This window comes from Callionymus lyra, chromosome 4, assembly GCF_982586985.1.
Source record: "Callionymus lyra chromosome 4, fCalLyr1.hap1.1, whole genome shotgun sequence".
Taxonomy (NCBI): domain Eukaryota; kingdom Metazoa; phylum Chordata; class Actinopteri; order Syngnathiformes; family Callionymidae; genus Callionymus; species Callionymus lyra.
The window spans coordinates 28,059,700-28,081,491 of NC_141821.1; the positions used below are offsets into that span (position 1 = coordinate 28,059,700).

The 21,792-nt window shown below is 38.8% G+C and overlaps 2 protein-coding genes across 2 annotated transcripts; both read left to right on the forward strand.

Moving 5' to 3' along the window:
• The first annotated feature begins 3,914 nt into the window (after nt 1-3,914).
• Nucleotides 3,915-6,525, forward strand: LOC148082340 (uncharacterized). The gene is made up of 3 exons (XM_087788168.1): nt 3,915-4,293; nt 4,550-4,690; nt 6,098-6,525. Exons 1-3 carry the CDS (start codon nt 3,915-3,917, stop codon nt 6,523-6,525), a joined length of 948 nt encoding a protein of 315 aa, XP_087644294.1.
• A 2,339-nt stretch (nt 6,526-8,864) lies between these two features.
• On the forward strand, nt 8,865-9,752 carry LOC148082341 (homeobox protein HMX2-like). Its single transcript, XM_087788169.1, has 2 exons — nt 8,865-9,034; nt 9,247-9,752. Exons 1-2 carry the CDS (start codon nt 8,872-8,874, stop codon nt 9,750-9,752), a joined length of 669 nt encoding a protein of 222 aa, XP_087644295.1. The 5' UTR covers nt 8,865-8,871.
• Nucleotides 9,753-21,792: the final 12,040 nt, after the last annotated feature.

Genomic DNA, 21,792 nt, shown 5'->3' on the forward strand with positions numbered 1-21,792 from the left:
TTTTTCGTCCACTTGAGACAGAAGCGAGTTGATTATAGCTCTGTTGACACAATATCTGGCAACCCATGTTACTTTCCGTGCTTTAGCTGACGTCATATTTACAACCTAGCATTAGCAGCGAGTGCCAATGGTGCCTGTTGATATTTTGTGGTTCCATAAGTAGCTCCGTGACGTAAACATAAGGAACATTTCCAAAAATTCCCAATGGAATTCCATAATCTTTTCTCTCTTTGATGGGTTTGCCACTAAGTCTAAAGGGAAAATAAAAATGCAGTTAATTATTGACTACTTCTGTGAATGATCGGCCATTTTATTTGGCGCAAGTGTTTTTTATTTTAGAGTAAAGCTAATGAGCATAACATCATTCGTATTAACATCTTCTGCCACATCACAGGCTGCAAATTTTCAACCTGTTTCTTCTTCATAATGAAAGAAAAGTCATCATTGTGGTTGATGTATGGCAAAGTATCTCTGCACATTCTGTCTCTATCTTTCCACTATGATGTGCAGAGAACCAGTGGATATTGAAAAATGAAATGAAACATGAAATATTGAAGCATCAGTCCGAGGGAATGGTTCAGATCAAAAGATGAACAGAAGAAGTTATGTGCTGCCACTTTTTATCAGTTGTGTTATTGTAACAATCTGGTTGGACATCTTTTTTAAGTTTATTCTTGTGAAATTAAAACAGTTTATTGGTTTGATTATTGTATTTCATATATTATAAGTACGTTTCCAGACTTATTTTTATTTGGAATCATATTTGTTTTAAACCTTGTACTCTTAGTGTGTAGTGACATTAAATAATGAAATGTTTAATTAATAAGTATAATGGTATGCATTGATTTGTATAAATGTAACCTTTCCAAAGATCTTTTACTAGCCACGATTGAAAACTTAACTAATCACAATTTTAATTTTCGTTATAGTTAAAGGCTTTAAGTTTGAAGTATCTTTTTAAGCTTTTGGTACTTTCTGAGTGCTCATTTCTTCTTCCAAACTGTGTTCTAGAGCCACGAACGCAGGACCATCCATCAGTCCACCTTGCAAACGCGCCCCGCCAGCATCAATTAAGAGATTTTCGGTTCACAGCAAGTTCATAGACGAGACGAATCGTGGTTGTTGTGGCTGTTGGCGAAGTGGCATAAGATCACGACGCACAAACATGTCTGCACAAATTAACTTGTGTGAGGAAAAACAACAACACAGCGTCATATTGGTTTAACAACAACCACACAATATCGGACACTAATACTTGTTGCAGTTAAGCTGGTAAACCTGATGTGCCAACATAACCGAGGTGCCAATGTTTCAAGGATTGAATGAAGTGCCCAAATCTTCCTGTTCACTTTCTTACAAACACATTTTGTTCCGTCGAAGTGTTTCAATAGCTTGATCCCACATTTAAGAAGTTAATAGTCTTACTAGTCCCGGCACAAGATCGGCTCTGAAGTGTGCAAGAGATTTAATAAATGTGGCTCAACATGCTTTTTCACTATTCACTTTGGTCACTAGAGCTAAAAGTACCTCAAAGTACCTCAGCTCCCAAATAAAAAAAACGTATAAACAATGTCAAGACAGTCCAACTGTATATTTAATATATAAGAACAATTTGTTTTTAATGTTATCCTTGTCAAATTAAACTATTAGAGCATTTTTCCCACTCTCACACGTTTAAACTTTTGAACATGTTTAAGTTGTCATGGCAACGTAAGACCTACGTTTTTCATGGTATGGGAGTCATTTGGTCAGTTATGCATTTAAACATGAATCTATTATCAACTTATTATCTCTATTAATGAAATAAATATTGGAACTATTTGCAATTTCCTATGACAAAGAGTTAATTGATTCCCACCATGTATCTGTTTAATAATTAATAATTAATTAATAATTCTAATAATGTTCTAGTCGTAGGTAATTCATGTTCCATTGATGCTATTTTTAAGGTTATATTTATATTTCAACATATAAATTATATATAACGCTTCTGTTTTTTCTTTCATTCATCAAATTACAACTTAATTGAACTTTCCGCCGTTCAGTGCTGCTCCGTCTGAAGACCTATAGTTCGCATAGTCCCAGTTCACCAGGGTCGTAGGGACGTTTTATCAACTCATTTGTTAAGGAAAAAATCTGAATAAATCTGAAGTCGTTAGAGTCAAATATGTGAAGTTTTTTCGCAGACCGCGAGACTAATACTTAAAGAGGATTGCAGGGAAAAGTCAACCTGGAGAGCAACAGTTGCATGATCTCAGCCTCGCTCCTTCATGTTGTGCAACATTCACGCCACTTTGGTTTCTAGCTCAGGAGAGTCGGAGGGATGTGGATCAAACTGCAGCAATGCCGGACTGGAATGTTCCGAACCTGCTGCTCACACATAAAAGTAAAGCTCCTCAATCCTATTACGAGTCCAAACGCAAAGTTTTAGTCACAGGTTTGAAGCTGACTAAACATTTTCAGTCCTTCAGCTCTCATTAACTCATGTTGATCTGCAATAAATGGTCGTTTAAGGTCGCGGGGTTGAGGTCAACAAATCCACTCACAGGTTTAGAGGAGAAGCTGAGGTTCGAGGCCTGTTCAGGAGAAGAATCGTTTCTGGTTCAGGCGCGACCACATCTACCAAAATAATAAACAATATATATAATAATAACGAAAAAATAATAATATGGAACTAAACTTTCATATATTATTTGCCGTTTGTTTATGTATTAATGTATGTTATACATGGTAAGTAAGTAAGTAAGTAAGTCATTTTTATTTGTATAGCGCTTTTCCAGACCAGGGTCACAAAGCGCTTCAACAATCAAAACAATACTCAATAAAGTATATACTTTAAAGGACAAGATAACACTGATAACACAGCTTGGTTATGTAGAACTACGTTGTTGTAGCAAGCATATTTTAAACAATTTTAATAACTTTTGAATTAATGTTATTTTGCAAAATATTGCGAAAGGACATTTTTATTATTAGTTAACGTAAACTAAAATGCTTTAAAACTCAACTTGTACCTCCACCACACTAATAATAAAAACAATAATCATAATAATTATAAATACAATAATAATAATAATAATATTGATAATGGCTGATAATGTCTTTATTCACACAAGTAGCGATCATTTTAATATAGCAAAAAAACATTATTATTATTATTATTATTATTATTATTATTATTATTATTATTATTATTATTAATATTATTATTATCAGTGGTAGTAGTACCAGCAGCAGCAGTAGTGTAGTAAAGTGTTCTATTTAATGTATGTTTACATTATTTACAAAGCTGCTGATAATAAATTGTATGTTTTTAAATGAAAGCACTTGATGTTAATGTTTAATTCGCGTGAAAGTTACACATGTTTTATTATAGATTGTTTGATACATGTTTGCGTTGTTGCCATTTTACTTTTTTTTTCTGCAACTGCCCATCTTTTTCCAACTTTTCAAAATAAATGGCGTCACTCCTACAAAGACATCTGTTTCTACTGGCTTTATAATACTTTATAATATTTATTGTGTGCTCTATACATGGGGAAATGCAAACGCACACGAAAACCCAAAATCCCCGGAAAAGACATTACACCTAAATCATTTTTACAGAAGTTTGCTTGTATTCCAAGTTGAATTTCGAGGATTTGAGGAGCGCTGCGTGTGCGTGGACAGATCCCACCAATAGGCGGTACTGTGTCTTTCTGCGACTCAGGACTGTGTCTTTGCTCCTAATTGACCTAAATATGTGAGCAGTGCTGCATCCAGCCCGGGACACAGAGAGAGACTCCCATCCTAGGTCTTTCCACGACGGGCTCCTGTTGACCTCCGATCCTGGTTCTAGTTTGGCGTCGGTATGGTTTCCACTGACACCTCTCTCTGGAATCAAGACGCGTTTCTGGATCACTAGAGAAAGTACGATGCTGGATGAAACGGTGCACGCGTCCAAACTCCCTCCTGCCTCCCGAGGATCGTCCTTTTACATCGAAAACCTCCTCAGGAGTTCGGATGACAGAGACAGACCAGCGGGAGAGAAATCTGTGTCGATCCACCGGTCGTGTCCCGAGCTGGACGTGCGACGCCTGACCGACGATGGCGAGCGAGGCTGGGTTAGGACCGCGGCGTGGAGCGGAGCGTCGGTTAACGGGTCTCTGTCGAGCTCCGGAGCGTCACCCATGACATCGCCGGGCACCGTGACATCGTCCACCGAGGCATCCCCGTCTTCGGAAGCGTCACCTGGCTCAGGAACGTCTTGCGCTAACGGGAGTTCACCGATCGCGGACCGCGGCGGTTGGAGGAGTAAGCTGCTTTCATGGCTCATATTTCTGGGAGACTTACAGTGATTTCTTTAAAAAAAATGGATCTACCGACTGATAAAGTGCCCTTAGTGACCCTGATAAGAAATAAGACGCCAGAGAGAAAAAAAAAGGCTGTTCGGTCCTGGTTCATGCGTAAATGTTTGGCAGACGAACAACAGCCTCTTGTGTCTGCGCTGCCAAGCCGGCACAGAAAAGTGTTTTGGGTGAATTTGATTTTCTTGTGTCGTCCACCACAGGTCCACGGAATCTGAGCAGCATATCATACGAAAACCCAGAGTCCGTGTCCGCCAGAGAGCAGCAGGGCAGGCGGGAGGAGGAGAGCGAGGACCCGGAGGAGAGCGCGCGTCCCTGCGGCGCGGAGAGCAGCAGCGAGTCCGGTGAGGCCCTGGAGGCGGAAAATAAACTAACGGTTTATAAGAAGATAAAATCTTACTGTGGCTTTAGAGGGATTTTGGTGTGTTCAGAATGATTTTTGCATTTTAGGACAATCTGAAGTTTAACTGAATTCAATAGTTCGGGATACAATAAATAACAGATTCACAGATGGAATTGTTTCGGGAAAATAATTCAATAAGTATCAATAAATAAAAAAAATCAGAGGTTCAATTCTCCTCAAGGGGTTATACAGTTAATATACCACGTGTATACAAGTTATACCCACTGGAATATATTTACCTCAAGCATATATATTAAATATAAAATCATTGAACAACAACGTTGACGAATAACGGGACCTCTACTATATCAGGACTTACCTAGCCCCGCGGGAAAAAGTAATTTACAACATATTTTAGAAGTAAATTGCTCAATAATTTTAAGCACGTCATGATATATTAACAGAAAAAACGATTACTTCTCAGAACCATTGTTTATTGTTTATACTTTTAGAAAATAAAAAAATGTGTTTTTATTATCATAAAATAAATAATAAGGTACATGTTTGTAAATAATCGGTAATATATTCTACCCTTGGCTACATCATCATTTTATTCAGTCTCTCCTTACAATCTGTCCTTCGCACACATATTTTATTTATAGCGACATTGTTGTATTGTCCAGATTTAGCCTAGCATCACTAGCACGCCTGCTGGCACAGGTTGTAGTATTGCAGTTTTGAATCCAGACCTAGTGAGAAAGTGTACTGAAAATCTATAGTATTCATTAAAAATAAAAATGTGGGGGAGATCGTTAAATATAGTCTTAATGATTTATAGAAGTCATATCCTGACGTCATGTAAGGATTTATTGGGGGAGATTTACTAGGGTCCCAGTTTGTGTATATAAGATTGTGGGTGATTTACTAAGACTAAGTTAAAACGTTTAAAGTTTCAAAACATGCCAAAAAGGGTTTAATGGTAAGTTTGGTGAGACTCAAGTATAGTTTAATTTGTTTTAAGTATTTCAATATGGTTGATGAATACCAGCTCTATCAGACAGCTGGTGGCAGTAGTATTTAAATAGACACACACCTTAGCCAGAACTGGAATACACATGGCAGCTCATTCTGCACGACAGAGAGTAACAAGCCTTAAAATGAGTATTAATAAGGGCGTTAATAAATATTGTGACTTAATAATCATTAATTGTTGTAGTTTCTGTTATGCCACACACCGAGCAGTATCCACCATGTTCACTTGTGACCCCGAAGTCACGTGATCGTGATAGAGGTCGCCCTCAGGGTCGCACACGATTGAACCTTAACAAGACACATTGTTAAGTTGTTGTCTGTGTTCACGCTATTGGCAAATATGCGTCTTTATAATCCTCCTACTCCTCCGGTACAGGTGACGTGAAGGTGGCCCGAAAAAAGAAGACCCGCACCGTGTTCAGTCGGAGTCAGGTGTTCCAGCTGGAGTCCACCTTCGACCTCAAGCGTTACCTGAGCAGCTCGGAGCGCGCAGGTCTGGCCTCGTCGCTGCAGCTCACGGAGACCCAGGTGAAGATCTGGTTCCAGAACCGCAGGAACAAATGGAAGCGACAGATCGCTGCAGACATAGAGGCCGGCAGCCCCGCCGGACCTTACGCCGCTCAGAGGGTCGTCAGGGTCCCCATGTTGTATCACGAGAACGCCATCAGTCCGGTGGCCCTCAGCGGTTTACATCAAGTCCCCTCCCCTCTGGTGGGCTTCAGCAACTCCCTGAACTATCCATTGACTGCTCACTTCGGAAGCCCCTTGTCCTTCCTCACACCACAGATGACTGGACTGGTGTGACCTTGAAGACTCTGATCCATAATACTTTTATTTAAAAAAAATAGTTTTCATTTTATATATATGTATATATATATAAACTAAACAAGTTGATCTTTAGATTGTTTTAGTTTACGTTAGAACACTTGTGTTATTCTTTACATTTGTTCCACAGATTCAACAGATATTCTTCATCATTTCCCTGAAGATCGAACGAGGATTCATCTAAAATATAAGTTGTTTCGCGATTTTTATGTTTCCCAGAGTAAAGAGAGACCGTTCGAGTGAGTCGCTACAGTCTTGTCCTGTTTCGTCGCTTTCTGTGGCGCCTTTTATAAATGAAAACTATTTCTAAAATACTTTTGTACACAGAAATGTCCACAGGTGAATAAAGTTTACGGAGCGAACACTGTTGTGTGTTTCTCTTTAAATTCGACGTAACGTTCCGATCTCAATTAGAATAATCCGTAAAACAATGATTTAATGGACAATAACTATCCACATTATTACATTGGTGCGTGGCGAGAAGAAGGTATATTTAATGCAAATGTTTTTAAATAAAATGCGGTCCCTGCAAACATTGAGGTTAATACAATACTGCAAATTTCAAATGCGTTTATAGGATTTATTCTGTCTGATATCTGAAAATAAAATACATTTAGTCAGTATAATAACTTTGAAAAGTTTGAACTCAAGGTTTTGACGCGGAAAAAAAACATGGCTGCGATGAAAAAACACATGATTGATCATTTTCAGTAAAAGTCAGTTGTTCTAAGAGCATAACGTAAAGTATATACGCAACGCTTAGTAACACCCCAGGGATTAGGTTGGCATCTTTTAATGGATCTGATGAAAAACCTAAAAAGGAAAGTCAAAAGTTAACCTGCCATTGTGTTTAAAAAGTTGATTTGAAAGTCGTTATTTTGCCTTCATGGCTGCAGTAAGATAATTTATTGAATGTATTCGTAAGCTTTTTGAAAATGTAATGCAAATTCTGTTGTTGGTAAAGTTGATTCCATAAGTTAGCCAAACACTGAATGAGGGTGGAGGATCATGCCGGGTGTACCATCAAGAGGTTGAGACAATATTGAAAACAATGTTAAAAAATACCATATGTAACAACGGGACCAGCATGTCAACGCAGCCATGAATTTGAGCTTAAGAGTCAACGCTACACCACTTAATGTATACAGTTTGTATGGATAATACACACATTTACAATCATTTTTGTCATTAGTGTGGTATTTTAACTTAACTTTTTTCTTTCAAGAGATTAAAAATTAATTCATCCTGATCGTAATCAATTTGATTTTTAAAGATATCAGATGTAAAAATAACTAAGAGAAGCACTTTATTTTGTTTTTAATATTTGGAGCCATTAGTGTGTATATGTATTGATTGATATATAAGAAAAAAGTGTATCCATTAAGCAAGTTATTGTTCTATATAGATTTGAACAGACGTGGTTCAGTCATGGCTGGATATTGCTGTGTTCCTTTATAAAAAATAATTAGAAAATATAAAAGATTAGTTCTATCTACAGTAGGTTAGTTAACAAGTAAAACAACTAGTATTATTCGATTTATCAGACCAATTAATGTGTACTTCACGGATGGACTGACCGATTTTCAGCCCAACAACTCAAGCATAAGAAGAACAGCAAACAGATAACCATTTTACAAAAAATACAACATGCAAAAAAAGTAGTAGTAGTAAAAATCACTTACTAATTTGGATTGTAATCATTTGGTTATAATTCAAAACTTATATAAACTTTTTTTTAAAGTAGAAAGTCAAATTCAAGGAAAGAAAATACACCTCATTAGATGAATTCTATTTTTGTTGTAATTGTCGTATAAGTGTTGTTCTCTCGTGTGTCGTAAAAGTCAATGGTGTGGAACAAAGTCACCAAATAAACAAGGACACTGGGGGGGGGGGGGTGAAGAAAAAGTGCTGTGGTACTGGAAAATCATAAAGTGGTGCCAAATGACTTATTCATCATGAACACGTGGGCCCAGAAAGATGAGAACATTTTGAATAATGAATCTCCTTCCGTCACCTTCTTCTTCTTCCTCGGGCTCTTCGGGGCCAATAAAAAAACACGCGTGTCTTTAAAACTGAATTTGACCCAAATACCCCAAAGTCTTGGCGCGAGTGTAGTCCGAACGAGAGTGACAGAATTATTTAAAGCTTCACCGTGGATGTGGATCCCGCCCTCGCGCTCTCCAATCACGAGCCGCAGGAGCCCAGACGCGCACACTGTGAGGTGGACTCTGGTGCTGTCAGTCTGAGTCCGGCAGCGATGGTGGTCGCAGGGTCCTGCAGGGACCACGTCCTACCAGCTGGTGTCCCGGACACGGATCGGCCACGATGAGCACGGAGGAGGCTCCGAATCGGGGCGCGTCGTGGAAGTTCACCATCGACAACATTCTGAACCTGAAGACCCGCGTGGGGACATGGGGGGAGCAGGAGCCCCGGGAGCAGCCGGAGCGCCGGGACGAACAGGGGCGAGGAAGAAAACACGAGTCAGGTAGTTATCAAAATAATATCAAAATTACATAACGCACGAAAGAAGCATGATACACACGTTTACTCTCACACGCATACACACACTGTTGCGTCCTCGAAACTCGCGAATCTATACTTTAAGTTTGATTTATTAAACAAACTCTTTCGATCACTTTTTAAATCTTTCGTTCGTTTTTTCACCGACAGATTCATCGTCTCCCTCAGCCCGGACGCAAGGATCGGACCGCGGGGGTCTCTCCCCCCCCAGGACCGGACGCTCCCTGGCGAACAGCGGAGACTCCGAGGGCCCGGACTCTCAGGCCCAGTCGTCGGAGCCACAGCCCAGCGTGAGGAAGAAGACCCGCACCATCTTCTCCAAGAGACAGATCTTTCAGCTGGAGGCCACTTTTGACATGAAGCGCTACTTGAGCAGTTCGGAGAGGGCGTGTCTGGCCTCGTCCCTGCAGCTGACGGAGACCCAGGTCAAGATCTGGTTCCAGAACCGACGCAATAAGCTGAAGAGACAGTTGTCCTGCTCGGATTTGGACCCTTCCCTGGTTCCGGATAAGTTCTCAGACGCCGGGAACAACATGCAAATGCCGACTTTTTATAAAGACAACTGTCTGCTGGGAGGATGCCTGGTGCCCGTGTCTTTTCCCATTCTCTACCCCGCAGCAAACGCATCGCCGTACATGTATTTATCCAACAGTGGGAAATACTTGGGACTGTTCGATGGAGACTGAAAGTTTTACCTCATTATAGAAGGTCACTTTCAGCCTGTCTTCATTTTAATAGCTTTTCTAAATTCTTTATTTTTGTATATTAGTAAGAACTTTAACGTCAAACAGTCTTCCTGGTTCTATTATTATTAATATTATGATTGTTATATTATTGTTATTGCTACGTAATTTGAATGTATGCTTACTGTTCACAGTGCTGCAAATAATATTTTCGTAACGTTTTTCTGTTTAAACTACGAATGATACAGCTTATGAAACACTATATGTTAATGTTTTATTCACAGTTGATGGACTTAATTCCGTTTGTCAACATTTCTTCACGATTGAATTTACAATAAAACTTCAAACTTTTTATTCCAGTTATTTTGTCTTTCATATTTTATAGTTTGTATTTTTACACAGCGTGCAAACACAGCGTACATCCCATGTATCTTTAAGTATTTAACTCTACAATAAGTGTTAACCTTCAACCTGACGTGAAATTGTAAAACTTGTAGAAAGAAACTCAGGGAAAACGAAACAAAAGTTTTTTTCAGAGACAAACTGATATTGTCATCTCTCGCTAGCTACAAAATAAATGCCTTTAAAGGGTGAACCGTGATTCAAGAAAAAAATATTGATTGTATTATTCTTAAGTAAAAGTGTGAAAGGCAAATTAAAATAAATCAAGAACTATTTCAAAAAAAAGTTTTGTGAACATTATGTCAACCACAGATAATTTAGGAGTGCACTGGTGGTCACTCATGGAAATATGGCAATATAAACAAAGCTCAGTGTTATGTCACACAAAGACCAACATAATATTTGGTATTCAACGCAATTTTACGATGAATCAACAACAAAATAAATAAAAATAGTTAATTCATCCCTGAAATGTCGAGCTACTAACAAATAAACACATTACTATTAAAGTATATAAATAACTAATAATAAATAAATATTAATAATAGTAATATTATAAATAAGGTAATTTGCTTGCAGTATAATCCGTTATTAATACACTTTATTTTACATTTATTTAAAAAAATGTATATTGTATCTGGAGACCTTCGCTCCGACCTGGAGATCCAGAGATTGCTTTTACAAGTGGAGATTTGTTTTCATCTGCATCCAGACTGTTCAAATCTAATAACCAAAGGTAGCTAATTTATGATGAGACTGTCTACTTTCTGTAAAGCAACAATACTCCCAATCTATGAGTTAACTTCAATTTAAATTTACTTTCTTCTGTGTTTTAATAACACATGAAAAAGTAGATTTAAAAGACACACAAATCCCTTTTTATCTCCAACAAAATATAACGCGTATGAATTATTTTTTCTTATTGAAGCTATTCAGTAATATCACTTCTTGTATATTTAATTATACACGGTTAACGTTTTTTTTGTTTACGATGTGACATTTTATGATTTTCTATTCTAATAAATAATAATGCAATGTTAAACCTGAAGTTTCATCAGTTAATGCTTCAAGAAATATATTTTCCAGTTGCTTGATTCCTTTTTTCAGGTTCAAGCTGAAGGTGTAAACAGACTGTAAACTCTCCTCGAGAGAGAGTGGGAGAAATACGAGGAAAGTGTGTTTAGGTGGCTGTGCTTCAGCAGTTCTGAAGAGATTTTATTGTTAAGGGCCCGGCAAGATGCACAGTGTTTCCAGGTCACTTCCCTCTTCAGTGGTGGAGCCTCTCACCCTGTCACAGCCATTCAAGGCCTCGTCAATGTTAACTAGTTCACTCAAGCACTTAGTCCGCCTGAAAATTACTAATTTTCCCAGCTTACTAGTACTGTATCTCCCCACCGATAGCTCAGTCGAATGATGATATCAATATATTTACAACTATACACACACACAAAGGCATTCATACAAGAACACACACAGTTGCAGACACACACATGTACAAACTTGCTAATTGTACCTTTGATAAACACTGTTTAGAGCAAACAAAATAAACTTGTTTTTGGCCACAAGTTAATACATAATGTGGATGTTTACAGATAACAGGCAGATATCATAATTGTTTTCATACAACATACAATACAAACAATACATTTATCATGTTGTTACTGAGCTATATACACACTATAAACTTTTTTCCTAGTCTGAGCTTGAATTATGCAATTCATTCTAAATACTTTTGATTTTCCAAAAATGTGTTGTGTCCACAAGAACTTTCTAAATATTTTTCACTAACTACTTATATATTTGATTTAAATCCAAAAAATAAAGAAAGTTGAATGGAGTATGTTTAATTACTAGTTTCACACAGCATTGATTTTTTATTTTCTGCAGTAGCCACAAGCCTTAATAGAGACTGTGCACAGTGGTGAATGTAAATCGACAGCAGTGATTGGTGGAGTGTGTGTGAGATGGATAGGAGGGTGTGGGTCCACAGTCGCCAGACTTCCTGACTCTCCCGCAGTCTGACACTCGTGAACGCAGTAGTGTCGGCTTTTTGTGCCTCAGCACTCTGCTCCGTGAAAACCACAAGGTTCAAATGACCTGCCCTGGTCGAGCACATCCCACCCACCAGCCCCCCCCCTCCATAAATCCATTAGAAATCTCCACCTGATCAACCAGACTCAAAGATCAAGTCAAGACAGCATCTGCGCTCAGTTAGTGGTATTGATGTATTTTAATACATGCAATTGACAAACTGCCAACTCAGTTTGAGTCTGGTTCTGGACTGATGTTCACCTTCCGGTCGTCTACAACTGTCAGCAGTGCTTCAGTTTGACCATCAGAGCCCCCCCCCCCCCCTCACATGTTTCCACTTCTTCTACTGACGTTTAAACCCTCAAGACTTTTGCGTGATTTCTTAGATGTCGAATGCTGCGTGAGAAAACGCCTGGTAGCATAGTAGCGTGAGTTTTACTTCTTTACAGTTCTTATACCGAGACGTAACACAGAGAAGTCACTTTGAGTAGTTGTGAAAACGTAATGAGTTCTGGATAACTAGTCAAGTTATACTAATGGTGTCTCGACAGCAGCAGAGTTGGGTCTCTGGACTGTAAGAGTACTTAGAAAGTATGTTTGATATTTTGCTTTTGTACGCCTGTTAAAGGTCTAATCAATAGCATATGAACAGTATTTCTGTCTCCCCCTAGTGACTAAATAGTGTAATAAAAATGGTTTCACCACTCGAAAATTTCTGAATGTACATTTGTTCAAACCCTGTAAACTAGTGAAAATTTGTGAAAAAATGAGTGAAACCAAACTCTATATGATTTATTTTTACTGTTTTTATCTGAAGGTTGTTCTGTGGCTATTATAGAACATAGAACGGTTTAAAAGTACATAAAACATTTCTTTAGATATCAGGTCTTGAAAACTGTTTGACTATTTACTTTAACAGTGAATTCAAATAGCATAGTCACTGTAAACAAACACCTTTATAAACATTAAAGGGAAACTAAAGTGTTGATATACAGTAAGTGTCTCTTGATCTTGGACTTCTATTGTACTCATCAGTAAGTGTTTGCTTGCACAAAACTCTCTTTCCATTCAAATATTTAGATATATTATTATAATAATATATTAGAAAATCAAGTTAGTACAAGAAAGTTAGTGGATGTAAAAGCTAGATGTGAATTCTGATTTGATGTATAACATAACTTTCTGTATAACAAGAGCTGCTTTTCTGTGAAAAAAATAGCTTTTTAAAAAATGTATTTTTCATAATTTTTTCAGGTTTCTTTGACCTTAGCAGGATTCATTGTAGCCACAAAACATGTTTTACTTCTGCGCAGCTGCTCATTGTGACATCATCACCAGTTGGCTAAAAAATCTTTATGCAGAAGCTGAGAGTACTGAAGTGGGACTCTCGGGGTGTAATGGTTAGAACCATCGTCTCACAGCAAGAAGTTTGCTGGTTTCCTTCAAGAGGGAACATATGATCTTTCTGTTTGGAGTTTGTATGTTCTCCCTGTGTTGCGTGGATTTACTCCGGGAACCCTAGTTTCCTCCAACCTTTCAAAAACATACAGAAGTTGATTGAGAACTTGGGGAAATTGTCTGTAGTTATGAGTGTGTGTATGAATGATTGTCTTTGTGTGCCCTGAGACTGGTGTCCTGTCCAGGGTGTCCCCCACCTTTTGCCTGATGAAACTGAGATAGGCTCCAGCCCAGCGACCCACATAAGGGATTAAGCGTCACAGAAAACTAATGAATAAATGAGAGTACTGGTAAGGTACATCAACTTTTACCCATCATAAATGTTCAATATTCAGTTTGAAATAACAATTTATTAAAAGGAAAGTTTGGAGATCATCTCTGTTTTTGTCTGATGTTGACAAACAAACACAGGAAGGTCGTTGTTGTAAGAGAGTGAAAGATTTCACACATGATTGTGTGAGACTAGGCTGAGAACATACCAGAGCTTGAGCTAACTGACGTCCCACACACATTAATGCAGAATGACATCCTTCTGATGGAATCTCAGCATCAGCAATTCATCCGTGATCTTGTTCTGAGCTGGCTGCATGTCTGACTTGTTGTTTAATTGCCCTTATAATTAGTTATTAGTCAACACCACTGACACTTGGCACTTTGTGCGCTGAGTAACAAGGCGTGTCTTTTGCCATCGGCTTTCTTTGTGCATTCTGAAAGATCATTAGCTGCTGATGATTATATGATAAACACAACCCTCTAGACATGCTGGTTTAGCGCTTTCACCATCAACTCTCTAGTCTGTATGAGTACAAGATACTTATTTTTGCAACACAACCAAGACAACAAATACATTTGTGGAGGAGAAATCTATTTCCATGAAAAAGAAAATTAATTGAAAAACAGGATGTAGAATACTCACCACTCAGTGAAGGTTTTAGGGGGGAAGGCAACCCGTTCATGTCAAGTATTTCAGCTAGTTACCTGTTACCGATCCGCTTTGTGCCTTGTGGCACATAAGGCCTTCACAGAGCGCTTACACTTCTCCCGTTCAGCTGCTGCAGTCCTCACTTCAGACCATGGTGTCCTTCCTGCTTCCTGTCTTTCTTTCTCGACATTACGCCTCCAGGTGGTCTTCGGTCTTCCTTTTCATCCCTTCTGGTGCCCATGTCATTGCTATATTGCAATCGTTGTTGTGGTCCTGCCGCATGTCCAATCATTTTCCATCTACGCAACTTCATTTTTTCACTCAGTGGCTTCATCTCGGCTCTATCTAGCAGGTCATCAGTTCTGACGTGATCTTGCCAATGTATACCCAGTATTCGGCTTAAGCATCTACCATGGAACACATCAACTGCTTCGTTGTCTCCTTTGTTTATTTTCCATGTTTCACATCCGTATAACAAGACTGGCACCACTAGCGTTTTGTAGAGTCTTAGCTTCGTTCTTCTTGTGATTCTGTTGGAGCTCCAGATCTTCTTGAGTCTGATGAATGCACCTCTTGATGTTGACAGTCTATTCTTCAGATCCTTCATTCCGCCTCCCCCTTTACAAACTGTTGCTCCCAGGTAAAGGAACTGCTCTCAACCTCTTCAATGTCTTGGCCACTTATCTGAATTCTTTCCTGGTTTCTTGCGTACTGTTCTATATCAATAATAAGAATCCCGACATATTGCAACCTTGTTTGACACCGGTTTTAATATCAAACCACTCACATATTTCTCCCTGATCTTCAACTGCACACTTCAAGTCTTCATAAAACGTTCTGACCATTCTGACTATCTTGGCTGGGATTCCATACTTTTCCATGATTATCCACAGACACTTTTGTGATGGACAGAATAAAAAGCTTTTTCGAAGTCTACAAAGTTAATGTATAGTGTTGCTTGCCACTCATTGACTTGTTCTATGATGTATGAAGACTTGCTCTGTTGTTGCCCTTCCTGTTCTGTAACCTGCTTGTTCTTTTCTCAGTCTGCAGTCAATTCCATTTCTTATACGGTCTACAATAATCCTGCCAAGTATCATTCCTACAACAGAGATTAGGGTTATACCTCTAGAGTTCTTACATTGAGGTTTTCTTTATTTGCTAGTTTGATGATAAGCCCTTTCTTCCAGTTTGTTGGGATCTTTTCATGGTTCCATACTTTCGCTAACAATTTGTGTACCCTTATTGCTGAGAACTCTACATTAGCTTTTAGTAATTTGAGTCGATTCCTGGTGCCCTACTATTCTGCAGTCTTTGTATTACTTCTTTGACTTCACCTGTTGATGGTTAATTTACTGTAATCTCTTCGATTCTGTCATTGAAGCCGCATTCATCATCTTCTGTTATTGGGTTTTCTGGTTCTTCTCTATTAAACACGTCCTTGAAGTGTTCCGTCCACCTTAACTTAATTGCGTCTCTTCCACTGATGAGGTTACAATTTTTGTCTAGTACTGCTGTACTCTGTCTGGGTCTTACATAATGTCTTTAGTGTCTTCATGTGTTGTTTTCTTGCGGCGTATTCGGCTTCACTAGCGATGTTCTTCAAACATTTTCTTTGGCTGATTTTATACTTTTCTCCACCTCTTTCTTCTTCTCTGCATACTTCTCTTTTAGCTGCTTCTTGATCTTTTCCGAAATTGTGTCTAGAATTGTCTTATTTATTCTTTCTCTTTATTCTACAAGGCTCCAAGAATCTTTATTGATCCATGGCTTCCTCTTTTTCCGTGGTCTACCAAGGACTGCTTCAACTACTTCTATGTATACCTTCTTATACCTATACCTATACCTTCTTTTTTCAGCTAGTAATGTATTAAAAAAAACATTTTTATCATTTATAATATACCTTTTTTTAATTGATTCTACTTGTGCATTGTTTGCAAGTAATAGGAAAATCTGTTGGGGGCCACGGGAATCAATGCCAGGTACATGTGAGGAAAACATTTTACCCTGATCACCCTTTCAGAAAGAAAAAACACATCTGGATTAAAATGGTTTGAAACACTTGTATGTATCCAACCTGAGGTCTTACATCCATTCCATTAAACTGGATTATGTCATCACCAAGAAGACACACGATTAGGATGGTTTGCGACCAGAGTTTGTCTTCACCCCCCAGTCCCCACCTCCCCCCCATCACCACTGGTGCACTAATTCCTGGACTAAGAGATGGTTTTGTTCTAAGGACTCAGTGACGCTACACGTTACAACATAAACAACAACCCATTCATTATGGCTGAAATGTGATAGCGACCGGGGGAGCATCTCAACCCTCCCGAGGGCCTTTCAGGGGTCGTATCGATCCGTCCACTCCAGTGGTCTGCTGTGACAGAGTGGCCTGTAAATTGAAAGGGGGCTGAGGGATCACGGTGACCGTATCTGATGAAAAGGTCCTGCATGAGGGGGCGACGACACAAATAAAGCCAAAGGTCATACGTCCTTGTCTCTCAAGAGCGTGTGGAACCAACTTAGACACTTCCCCGGTGGCAGGAAAGTGGCAGTGCATGTTCAAACAATTATTATATATTTTGCTGGTAATTATTAAACATAGTGTTTGTTGTGAGTCTTCTGACAGAAGATGTAAACTGTGGTTGGATGTTGATGGTTCTATTTTCCAATGGTCAATGGATTAAGAAATCTTGATAGACATGATGAGACATGTTATAGAGGTTTAGGTAGAGGATGTTGTCTTGCTGTCTTAAAGAAATATTAAAGGTAATATTTTAGAATGTCAGTTCGTCTTGGCTTTTTACCCAAATACAGACATTTCAACTGTCAAAAGGGGCCAAAACAACCGTCCCCTACCGGACCATGATTAGTATTACTTGTATGGGCGCCACTCATTGGACGGGAGAGTGTAAGCATATCTGAGTGGACTTGTAACGGCAGATATTTTTAGTGAGTGTCGCCACAGAAGCCTTTTTTGAAAACAATAATTTTACAGCATCAGCAAAATGAGATCAAAAACAAACAAGGCAGTGCAAGCTTTTCTAGCACACATCGGAGAGAAGAACGGCCAGAATTTCGGAATAGAGCATGTGTTGGAGAGAGTCGCTTTGAGGATGAGGACGAGGAAGCATCCACCTACACCAAAGAAGTTCTGCAGCAAACTCAAGAAACCGAGGAGGGAGTACCAAAGTGTCAGGGCCCACAGCAACAAGCAACATGCTCTCTACTTTGTGTTATAATTAGTTCAACAGTCATTCCTATACAATTGTGTTGAATCCAAACATAACACACTTAGGTAAAGATGTGATTTACAAAGCCCTAAAAAGATGGCAGGGAGATCTGTATATTATATGATCAAGTTTATGAAAAGCTCTCCAGTGTTTAGGATGTCAGGAAAAGCCCAGTGAGAAACATGTGTGGTGTTAAAATGGCAGCACCTTTTGACCTCTGGTAATGAACGGCCAGATTGTTTGAATGTCTTTGTGGGAAAACAAACCATCTCATTGTGGCCTTAAGGATGAAACACGGCAACCTTTAAGGGCACCAGAGACAAACAAAACAACATCTGATCTGGAGTCTAAAGCCAGGATGATCCGTGCCAGAGTTTGAGTCGGTCGTTTAAGGAGTAAATAAAGAGTCTGTGAGAGAATCTGGTCGTTGGTCATCATGCAACTTAAGAAACAAAAAAGATCAATAGTACATGAGAGGAAACAGATATTCGAGACTAATGGACACAGGGAGTTGTGGCTGATGGGTGAAGGCGCTGACATTCATATTGATACGGACATCGCACGCCATCGGGCTCCTGGGGGGTGAGGGGAGGTCACAGGTTGCTTTGACAAACTAGCCGCTCTTAATGGAAGCTTATCGACTGAATTGGGAAGAAGCTAATGTGACGAACATGTGAGCTGGAGGCTCAAAGTCTGCATTCGCTTGTGGCCAAATAAGCGTGTCATTGTGTGAGGGAGGGCGGGAGAGAGAGGCTCTGGAGGGTCAAGTCTGTTTATTAATGATCAGTAATAAGTCATTATAAATAACTCATCAATAAAATTCAAGAGAAGAGTTCAGTTTCGAAGACATTCAGCCAGCAATAGATACGAACAAATGCTTTGCTTCACATGAGACTTAAACAGTGTAACATTGAACCCAGATTTATTTTTTGATAGAGATATTAAAACCACTATCTATATTTCCTCACCTATCCAAGCTTAACTTTGTCAACGCCTGTCGGTAAACAGCATTATGGCATCATCAGTGTTGCATTTGTCTGACCTCTAACTGGGTTCTTAAAAAAATCTTTTTAATGTGCTTTATTCTTACTTTAACAATAAAATGTTAAAAAAAAAACTTAATACATTTCCTTCCATAAACTGTATCGGTGTGAGCTTGAGTGTGAAAGTTAATTGACAGCAGGTGTATTTCCTGCTGATTTAAACGCCTCTTCCAGTCAATTGGTGAAAGAACCCACACCTGACCCACATCTCTCGCAACAAAAACCCGATCATGTGCACTGGGACGGTTCTGGATCGGCCGTATGTGCTCCCGGATCAGTTTTCCCTCAGGACTGAGCAGCTGTGCGACGCTCAGCTCAATCTGGGTCTGATCATCACAAGTGCAACGGCGATGAATTCAACTTTGGTAAACAGACGTGTCACTGAGCAATCGGCATTTGAGTGGAATCTGAGTCAAGCTGCAGTTGATGCAGTGAAAGGCTGTTGTTCATTGTTGAGTGATAGTGTTAGTGGCATCACCTGCGCCTCTTTAACTAGCCTGTCAGCAGTAAACACACACAAACACACACCTCTATCAATGCAAAACTGATGTGTGATGTGTTTGTGTACAAATAAATGAGTCCTATTTAACAGACCACTGGTGTCCAGCTATTTTTGGGATGTCAACTGAAATTGGACCAGATTCACTCCATTATTTAAATAGAGAAATATATATTTTTTTAATTCAATGTCATAAAATGGCCTCAATTCACATTGTAAAATGATTGGTTTGTCATTAAATTGGAGGTTAAACAAATAACATTCTAGTCCTCAAAATATGCAAACACGTGGAGGTCAATTTCACCTCTGAAGATCTGCAGCTGGAACTGTAATTGACTGGCTAAGTACTATGGGTAAATATTGCGAGCGATGACAGCTAGTCTATATGATCTTACACCGTTTATCCAGAGTACTTTATCACTTGTTATTCTTTAACTTTTGTTACACGCAAGCTTAAAATTGGACTTATTAAATGTTTTATGGAACAATTCTTCTCGTCGAGGCTTCAATACAAGATGGATACTACAGACGAGTGTCAATCGCTTCATCAACATGGACATACATTTTTGTCCATAACTCTACAAAGTAACAGATTACTCTGGAAATAATCTCAACCCTTGTCGACATGATGGTGAGTAGAAAATGATTATCACTTCAAAATTGTATAAAACTGTTTAATTCGACAACGCAAAATTAAGTAACAAGTTGGAACACAGTCGGAATCATATTCAAGGATATATGTGACAACAAAAAAACGGATCAATGAAGGAACAAAAAGTGAATAAACAGAAAAATGTGTAGCAGTTAAAAACAGCTACAGATGATTGCAGGATTCATACAAGCTGTGAGTTATTACCTAATAAATAAGAGAGAGGAGGGGACAGAAGAAACATTTTGTTCATAGGGAAAACTACATTTTTATTACTATTGCTGTGTCTCAAATCGCATACTAGCGTACTAAAAGTTAGTATTTTTAGTGCGTTAGTGTGTCTCAATTCTTAGTATGCGAAAATTTGTGCGTCATGCACACTAAATTGGTGTACTAACACGCCCACAAAACTGAGCATGGTTCGATGGACACTAACCACACTAAACAGCCACCATCTTAGTGACATTTTAAACGGAAGTTACGTCATATATAAATGCATATATATTCATATACTTACAGATGCTTTTTCCACAGCAGTAGGAGGATAAACACGTCTTCGCTGCTGATACCAGCTTAAATATCTCGCAATTATTTAGATTCTCTTATTTTTCCTTTATTTCTTTTTCCAAAGTTGCAAAACATGCTGCCAGCAGGTGTCGGCGATAGCGTTCAAACAGCTGGTTGAAACATCGTTAAATAGAAGTAGAAGAAGAAGCTGTCATGTGATTTCCGGTTAGTGTGTAGCGGCAGTGTTTGATTTGAGATCTTTTACTATCTGTGGAGGATTTGCGTACTAGTTAGTACGTACACTAAACTGATGCATACTAACTTCTAGCATACTAAGAGTAGTATGCGATTTGAGACACAGCATACGTTTCCAGTCATGTCTGACTGAAATGCTTTGTCTGTGGTTCGTTCCCTTTTGTAATTCAGTGGCTTCAACGTCTAACATGTCAGTTTTCATTCATTCAAGTCATCGTACTGAGTGGAATATAGATAATGATAATGCCTCGTGTTTATCACAGAGCCATGTACATCTCTATATAGATCCATGTCTAAAAGAGTCTATCTAGTGCTGCCTTATTATCAAATGAACCACATACTGAAGCTGTTTACCACATTTGTACTTTGATCTCTTCACTAACCCTCAAAAAGTCACACATTTAACTCAGATTGAAGCACCCTGGCCTTGTTCGGAGCATTCAACTGTAACAAATGCATGCCCATGAGCAGTGTGCCGTTACAGATGGTGCAAGAAGCTGCTCTCAGTGAGTCTGAGCGTCACATAGTCACCATCATGAAATTGTCCTTAGACCTCAAATCATCTATAGCAGTTAGTCCTCATGTTGGAAAACGGTGAGCTATAGGGATGGCAGAAGTTTTAACTTGTTTTCTTTGAGTTGTTTTGTTTCACTATTTTCTTCTATGCTGACAACACATGATTCTCTCTGTAGAAAATGCTCATTGAATTGAAAGAGAAGTCAAGCTCTGCTTAGCTCACCTCAAATAATCATCTGATGTGTTTTACACGTTCAAAGGACTCTATTTGAAGTATGAAGTAACGAAAACATGACTTAATGTCATAATAAACAACTTAGAGTCAGATATGTCATAGTCAATTTAAGTAAAAATAAACATACAGGTGTATATATATACCACCTGGGAGAAATACATTTCTAAAACCTTTGAACTTAAAGGTTGTTTCTCCAACTTTCACCCCGGAGTGTAGGAATCCCACTGATACGTGAGCTTCTCCACACAGGGAAGACTAGACATCCCACCCCTGTACTGAGAACTTCAAGA

What these genes read in the sequence shown, in the direction of transcription:
- LOC148082340 (XM_087788168.1), top strand. Translation starts at nt 3,915, where the DNA reads ATGCTGGATGAAACGGTGCACGCGTCCAAACTCCCTCCTGCCTCCCGA. An exon ending in GGACCGCGGCGGTTGGAGGA is followed by an intron (nt 4,294 to 4,549) that starts GTAAGCTGCTTT and finishes CGTCCACCACAG; the next exon opens with GTCCACGGAATCTGAGCAGC. An exon ending in GGAGAGCAGCAGCGAGTCCG is followed by an intron (nt 4,691 to 6,097) that starts GTGAGGCCCTGG and finishes CCTCCGGTACAG; the next exon opens with GTGACGTGAAGGTGGCCCGA.
- LOC148082341 (XM_087788169.1), top strand. Translation starts at nt 8,872, where the DNA reads ATGAGCACGGAGGAGGCTCCGAATCGGGGCGCGTCGTGGAAGTTCACC. An exon ending in AAGAAAACACGAGTCAGGTA is followed by an intron (nt 9,035 to 9,246) that starts GTTATCAAAATA and finishes CCCGGACGCAAG; the next exon opens with GATCGGACCGCGGGGGTCTC.